Source organism: Morone saxatilis, unplaced genomic scaffold (assembly GCF_004916995.1).
Source record: "Morone saxatilis isolate NCDOM2014 unplaced genomic scaffold, NCSU_SB_2.0 Contig8, whole genome shotgun sequence".
Taxonomy (NCBI): domain Eukaryota; kingdom Metazoa; phylum Chordata; class Actinopteri; family Moronidae; genus Morone; species Morone saxatilis.
The window spans coordinates 13546905-13554828 of NW_023340257.1; the positions used below are offsets into that span (position 1 = coordinate 13546905).

Sequence of the window (7924 nt, forward strand, 5' to 3'; positions counted from 1 at the left end):
GGGGGGGGGGAGAGGAGGTTTGAAGACGAGCCGCGGGCAGCAGGAGTCCCCTCACATCCTTTCTCTGCTCGGCTCTGCTGCGGACAAACTTTCTCGTCTCCGAACACACATTCACAGTGGAGCTGAGTCATGCTGTGACTTTTTTTTTTGAATGTCAAAGTAAAGGATAGTTTTTTAAGTTTTCGTGCTGTAAGGTGTTTTTTTTTTTAAGGTCTGGGCGGGGGGGCTGAATTACCGCCCGGTTGATTGTACTTCCAGCGGGCGGTCGTGCATCCTGTCCGGGGAGGAGGTTTGCGGTGACACCGTTGGGACTTTCTGCATCAAAACAAAAAAAACAAACCCGAGGACTCTTACGGAACTGCAATCTGGAAGTATTTCTCTTTCGTAATCTGCCTTTTACTCGCTGGAGTTTTGCAACTTTTTTTTTAACCAGAAATGGTTGGCAGGTTGAACTTGCCAAATGTATGTGAAGGAGATCCACTGGATATGATGAGCTGCAGGGCTGATAGAGGACTAGACAGCCCGGACTCTGGGTTACCCCCGAGCCCGAGCCCCAGCGCCTGGCTGCTGCCTGTGTGCACGGAGAAAGCCGGGGGCGTGAGCCCGGTGTCTGAAGACGAGGGAAGAGGCTCCCTGGTAGGTAACAATATCACTGCTTCCTTTATGTTATTTAAGCAATATATGAACCCCCTTTTGGAGATTGCTGCAGAACATTTCTTGTTTTAAATGCTAGGACTTTGCAATTTGATATGGAAGACTTGGCATAGGCTACTTCCAGGAATTTAGTATTACTTGCATGGAAGCCTGATGGGTTCGCAAAAAAAGTAAAAGTAGGGTAGTTCATCCTTGCATTGGAGTAGATGTTGCCACTTCACACAGGAAGTCAGTTCTGATGAAATTGTTGCAGTTGTTGCTGACTTCTCCATGAGCCAATTTTTTGATAAACAAACCAAATGTTTGTGAACGTTTTGTGACAACAACACTTTCCAGCAAGAACCGGCTTGCATGTTCTGGCCAACTGAAGAAAAGTGGGTCACTTCAGCACTGAACCTGCAGTGGCTCTTCTAATGCGTTGACTGTGGGCCTGATTATTTTGCATTGCAGGTTCCAGTTTTGCCCACCGGATCGTTCCAGCAACTACACCCATTGTCCTTCGGGGAAGGCATAGCGCTCGATCCACTACCGCCAAAGGAAATAAGGTGGGTTGGCTTTGATGTGACCTCTGTGCAGCATTAGACCTGCTGGAGGAGTGAGGATATGCATTTTAAATATGGCACACCATGAGGACATGCAGGCTGTGGTATTTTTACTTTTAATATGCACCAAGACAGCCAGCAACTGCAAACAGTGTACCGAGAGAACAGCAGTGTAGTGTAATAGACAATCCAAAGTTCTGCCCCAAATAAAATCATTACGCTATCCCTCCTCCACAGATACACCTCATCCGTGCACTACGACTCGGACCGCCACTTCATCCAGGGCGTGACCCTGCAGCCATGGGGCCAGGGCCTTGAACACTGCAGGCAAACCATCATGGCCGTGCCCCACAGTACCTGGCGCCACTACAAGACACAGCTGGAGTTCCAGCCCCGGCATCGGCCACAGCACTTCAAGAGCACCACCATCGTATACCCCAAGAAAACCAGCGCCGTCTACACCACAGAGCTGAGCTACGACTGCCACCGGCTCTCCAGACGTTTCCTCTCCAGCGTGGAGCTGGAGGCGACTGGCCGCAGAGAGCTACCTCAGTGAGGGTGGGAAGGGGGGACAGGTTGTGCCTATGGCCCCTATACTGTAGCTCCCCTGAGGTTGGCTGCCATTGACCTGCTGTGTTGTCTTTTTACATTTGTGTAGCCTGTTATCCTTTTTTTAAGTACTGTTCCCAAGCTTTGGACATCTGCGATGTTACAGATTTTAGAGATGACGAGACAAAGTGGGTGAAATATCCATCCAGTCCATGTCTTGATATGTTTATATTCCTGCCAGTGGATGATCTGTCCGTTTCAGGAAGGGATATTTCATTAAATGCTTCACTTTGCAGCTTGTTGGTTTCCAGAGGCATGCTCATATTTGATATATTTTTTACTGGCTGTCGAATTGACTCATATGGACTGAGATGAGGATAATACTTATTTGCCCTCAAGTCACTGTCATCATGTTTTGCGCCAAGCTGGTCAAGTATGCAGAGTAATTGGTTTTAAATTTGATCAAAGGTGTGCGTAAAGACTTTGTAATCCTAGAGAAAAGTGCTTGTAGAACTGTATGTGCGACTAGTATGTAAGGGAGAGGAAAAGGCAATTACATGTGGTGCAGGAGTTAGGATGCATGCTAAGAAATCACTAACTTATCCACACTGTACAGAGGTTGTGGTGAAAATACTTAACACGTGTTTTTGTTTCTTCACAGGGTATTGTGTATTTTTTTTCTGCACAACAATAGCACAAGCTAAGCTCTTCCCAAGCCTTCTCTCAGGCCACTGATTATGGCTGTGATTCATAATGTATAATGTAAATGTTGGTAGATTAAGGGAACTTGTGTAAGCTTAAACCAACTGATTTAAGTAGGTAGTACAGATGGATCATGAGTGTGTGGAGTTTACTGAGGAGTGGATAGTATCTTTGATATCTCTCACTGACTTACAAGTGAAAATAACAAGCTGCATTCCACTGCTATCACTTTCCTTGGCTTGACTTGGATTGAAATTGTATTTATTCTGTTGAAGTTTTAAGTTCTGAGATTTTATCAGCTGATTAACGGGTCTCTCCACAGTCATGGCAAGGGATATTTTTGTGTTGCCCTTTTGTGACTTGGTGTATCTGTCGATGCTTCTTTTTGATATTAGACACTTATTCAGTGCCAGTTTGAAATAAAGTGTTCATTAGTTTAACGATTGTGTACTTGAGAAGGTAGTCCTTTTTTTCTTTTTTAAATGTGACCGCAGATGGAGGTCATTGATTAATTTGGCCTACAAAATAACAAACCCACTAACAAACTTTTGACCACGGGAATGGCATGTGTAGATTCTCAAAATGGGTAACCCTGAGACATTTTTCCTCCCTCACCAACACCAAGGAAAGGCAAATATATCTGCACAAAACATGTTTTTGATACTCTGAGTACCACAAAGCAAATGCCAATGAGCGGGTGACCTGCTGTGCAGCTAATATATTCTGACCACACTAAAACAATCTGCACAGAAGGACGTGCTATCAATCTGTACAGGTAGGAAAATAAAGTATAATTGTCCTTTAAAGAATTATGAAATAGAATTGTGCTGCTTCACTGCCCTCTAGTGGCCAGAGAGGGTAAGTACGAGGCAATTTGCTTTCTAGTCTACCCCAGTCCTTGTTGACTGGAAAATTGTTAGTGACTAGTCTGTAAATGATTATGGTAACAAACTGACAGTAAAAAAGAAGATAAAATAAATCAAAAAGCCTCTTCTGATCTCAGCCAGAAGGTTGTGACTTTTAACAAATAACAAATTACACATTACATCCAACTCATAAACTCGGTGTGATCTTGTGGCCACAGATTTTGATCCACTAATTAATTTTAGTGTGTGGACAGAACTACTGCATCATTGCAGCATTGGTGCTTAATGCATTAGTCCAGTGTTTCTTGAGCCTTTCTGTGGCAGAGGGGTTTCCCTAGAAGATGCCTCTACCATTGGCATTCCAGACCTGATGAGAGCTCAAGAACAGGTATCAACCTCTTGCACCATCGCCTCAGTGTACTTTACTTTTTGTTTTTTGCTTTATATAACTCATCTGGGCTTATCCCTTTGGTATTGCAGACGTCCACTTAAGGAGCTTCTTTTCACAATCTGCCAAGTATTGAGTTTAGTCGGTTGGCAGCTTAATATTTAGAATAACTTTGCAATGAACCTTTGTATTCTTGTGTCTCGTCTGAAGATAAATGTAATTTGGTGTTTGAAATGTAATAATAAATACATTAATATATTTGGAGTTTAAATGAAACAAGCGATTGCCTTTCTGACGACACCGAGATTGTTTGTGTATCCCTGCATGTGTGTAATGAGCCCCTTTTCAGCAAGTTATTCCAATTCTCAGTGGTGGAAAGAAACGAAGTACATTTACTCAACTCTTCTGCTACTTTGTTCTTTTATTCTAATATAATTATTAAATACCCTTAGCTACTATGTACTTTAAAGATACAGAGTGATAATATAAAATATGATCAAGAAATAATTTATGATGATTTTGTATTGGTTAAGATACAACCTTATTGATCCCTTGGGGGAATTCAGGCAGCAGTAGGTAGTCTATATATAGTAAGAAATAGCCACACTTTGTCACCAACATTAAAGTGATGTACACATTAATGCATCAATAATTAGAAGTTGTATAATATACATTATTCTGAAATGGGTCATTATGCAACAGGTGTACTTTAAATATATTCCAATAGGCCAACCGTTAAAAGTAAAATTTTAAATGCAGGACTTTTACTTGTAACCGAGTATTTTGCACTGTGGTATTATTACTTTTATTTAAGTAAAAAAATGGAGAACTTCTTCTACAGCTGCTACTTCCACAAACTAAATGGAGTATTTATCTTCTACACTGATTTAAAAGCTCAAGAGCTACCTTTCCCCACAGAACCTGAAGGCAGCATTGCATGATTGGGTATGACGTAGTGCATCGCAGTGACATCGCAGTGACATCGAACAACCTTTTCGACACTTTTCAAATTTTTTTTTTCAAACAAATAATAATGAATGTCAGTGCCTTGGTCAACTTAAACGAATTACACCAGTTGGCTGATGTTTATGGTTTGATAATAAAATAAAATAAATAAATAAACATTTCGTTGTATGACGCATGAGTTCAGAGGTCTCAAAGACACGCCCACATGTCTTCCCCGCATTGTGGACTGAAGCGACGTTATTTTAACTAAATTACAGTAAACTGCAAATGCAGCTAAATGTGTATGTTACAGCGTGGGGCTTTACGGCACACATCCAGTCTGTCCTCGCCTCTGAAACAAAGAAACAGATGTCAGACGACAGAAGCTATCGTTAAACCAAACGCCACTCTCGGTTATTGAGCACGTTAGCTTGTTATGCTAGCTGTGCTAACCTGTGCAGAATGAAGAGTTGCAGTGGAAACAGCAGCATCATGGACATGTTCGAAAAGGGCAAAGTGCTGAAAATATGTGCCCCAATGGTTCGATATTCAAAGTAAGTGCAATGTGTTTGCTTTCTGTAGTGGTAGCTTTGACTTTATTTTTTAAGAAAATTCAAAAGATATTTATATACAAAAGATATATATAAAGATAGTCTGTAAATTCTAATATATCAGTAATAGTATTAATAATTTAATAAGCAGAGGAGAAGGGGTAGGAATTTATAAGTCTACACTTCTTCCTACTCGCTTTCGAACATGTATGATTCAATTTAATTGTTAAGAGAAATTAACAACGAGCTGTTGGCATGTACCAAGGTTTGGAAACCTGTTCTCGTTTTCTTTTCTTTTTTCCTTCATTGGTATATTTCTCTCATTTCCTTTTATTTTATCTTATTTTTAGTGTTTTTGTTGGCTTTTACATGTTCGAAATAAAATTCTCAATCAATCAATCAATCAAAACAATGTAAGTTAAATAAGTTATTCTCCTAACATCAAGTATTTGGTTGTTGTGTTTCATCAAGTGTTCTGCTCTTCTGCCTTAAACAGGAGACGTGCTGTAGGTGCAACTATTCCTTATTGTGTTTCTGTTGCGCTGTGTGGTCAATAAAGTCTTTTTACCCCCACTATAGGCTTGCATTCAGGTCCTTGGTGAGGAAATACGACTGTGATATCTGCTTCACTCCAATGATAGTTGCCTCTGATTTCATGCGATCTGTCAAAGCCAGAGACAGTGAATTCACTACCAATGAGCGTGAGTAATATGTTGCAATATTAGTTGTAATAGTGCACAGCGTCTTCACACACAGTTGATCAGTGTTTTCAGCTCCTACGATGACCGATATGAGCCTGCTTCTCATGGCCGAACCTGTTGTTTTTACACACTTGATAGCAGGAAAGGATGAGATGAGCAAAGATGGATGACTTAATATCACATAGCTCTGTTCTAACCAAATCTAACTGGCATCGCTATAACACAACAAAACCAAACAAACAGCTCTGATTCTTCACATGTTTATTTATTTATTTATTCTAGTAAATTTCATAAAAATACTTTACAATCTTTGTGATTATTATTGACCGATAATTAAGCGTCTTTAATTTAATTATCCTGATCATTCATAATAACATAAATTTCCCATTTTCGTTCGTTCAATAGTTATCGTCCATCCCCAGAAATGATAAGAGTTAAGTCTTCATTACCGTTGTTTGTTTCTCCTTTTCCTTCTCAGATGACCGGCCCCTGATTGTACAGTTTGCTGCCCATGATGCCCAGACTCTTGCTGATGCAGCCTGTGTTGTAGCACCTTTCTCAGATGGAGTTGACCTCAACTGCGGCTGTCCCCAAAGGTGCTACAACTGACAGTTAGACCCTTGTACCTTTTAGGCTCCAGTCACTTTTTATTATTCTGTTATTACAGAATTCTGATTTTAGGATCAGAAATCCCATTCACACTGATCATGTCTGCAAATCTTTCAGATTTTTTCATCAGAGTTGTTTGATAAGCTTTGTTGTTGTGTTTTCAGATGGGCTATGTCAGCCGGGTTTGGCGCATGCCTCATCAACAAGCCTGAACTTGTGAAAGACATGGTCAGACATGTCAGAAACCAAGTGGACAATCCAAACTACACAGCGTCCATCAAAATAAGGTAAAAACCTGGACCAGTCCGACATTATACTGGAGCTCAACCAATTAAGCTGCAAGCCCGATTGATTGACTGAATATTAGCACGTTGCTGATATATCAGTATCTGTATATACTGTATGTTGGCCAATAAGTAACAGACCATTGCAGAAATGCCCAACTGGGTTGAAGGTTATTGAGAAACAGTCTGAGCATTACATAGTTTGTCCATCAGAGAGCATTGACAAGTTTATTTTTTAACTTTTAAATGTCTCGTTCAGTATTCCTGGTCAAGACTGTTTGTTACATGTTTAAGTACAATAAATTACTGCTGGCCAATATATTATTATCAGATTTTTAAAATGTCCAGATATTAATATCAGTATTGGTCGGGTTATGTATGCATTATACTGTACCTGGTAAAAATAAATGTATATGCGTCGGATTACATACAACACTATGACTTACTGTGTTAAAATGAGGGTTAGAAGCTAATAGTTGTAATGATAATAAAAGAAATATACTGAACCCACAGAATTCACAAGGACCTGAGGCGGACTGTGGACCTGTGCCAGAAGGCTGAATCAGCCGGTGTGTCATGGATAACAGTCCACGGCCGTACATCGGAAGAACGCCACCAGCCAGTCCATTATGATGCCATAAAGACAATCAAAGACAGCGTGTCCGTCCCTGTCATTGCCAATGGAGACATAAAGTACCTCCGTGATGTGGAGTCCACTTACAAGCTTACTGGTGTTGATGGTAGGTTTGTTTTTAATCAATTTTCAATTTCATTTTCAAGGACACTTGTCTACTTATGACTGATGATGAATTGATTCATTTCTTGTTTGTTTGGATTTTCTTATTAGGAGTGATGGCTGCGCGGGGGTTGCTTTCTAATCCTGCCATGTTCTCCGGCTATGAAGATACTCCTTTGGAGTGTATATGGGACTGGGTGGACATCTCTTTAGAGCAGGGCACTCCATTCACCTGCTTCCACCACCATCTCATCTACATGCTGGAGAGGGTTAGCTCCCAGCCTGAGAGAAAAGTGTTCAATTCTCTATCCAGTACCTCAGCTGTAATAGATTACCTCCAAAACACATACGGGTCATTGCATGATCTGGGAACATGAACATATTGAAATGTGAAATA

At 40.6% G+C, this 7924-nt stretch overlaps 2 protein-coding genes across 2 annotated transcripts; both read left to right on the forward strand.

The window, feature by feature from the left end:
* Positions 1-24: 24 nt before the first annotated feature.
* rflnb (refilin B) lies at positions 25-2887 on the forward strand. The gene is made up of 3 exons (XM_035679610.1): positions 25-636; positions 1105-1199; positions 1434-2887. Exons 1-3 carry the CDS (start codon positions 436-438, stop codon positions 1750-1752), a joined length of 615 nt encoding a protein of 204 aa, XP_035535503.1. The 5' UTR covers positions 25-435; the 3' UTR covers positions 1753-2887.
* A 1964-nt stretch (positions 2888-4851) lies between these two features.
* Positions 4852-7924, forward strand: dus4l (dihydrouridine synthase 4-like (S. cerevisiae)). The gene is made up of 6 exons (XM_035679608.1): positions 4852-5200; positions 5777-5898; positions 6377-6494; positions 6672-6794; positions 7305-7531; positions 7639-7924. The coding sequence occupies exons 1-6, from the start codon at positions 5109-5111 to the stop codon at positions 7902-7904; spliced, it is 948 nt and encodes a 315-aa protein (XP_035535501.1). The 5' UTR covers positions 4852-5108; the 3' UTR covers positions 7905-7924.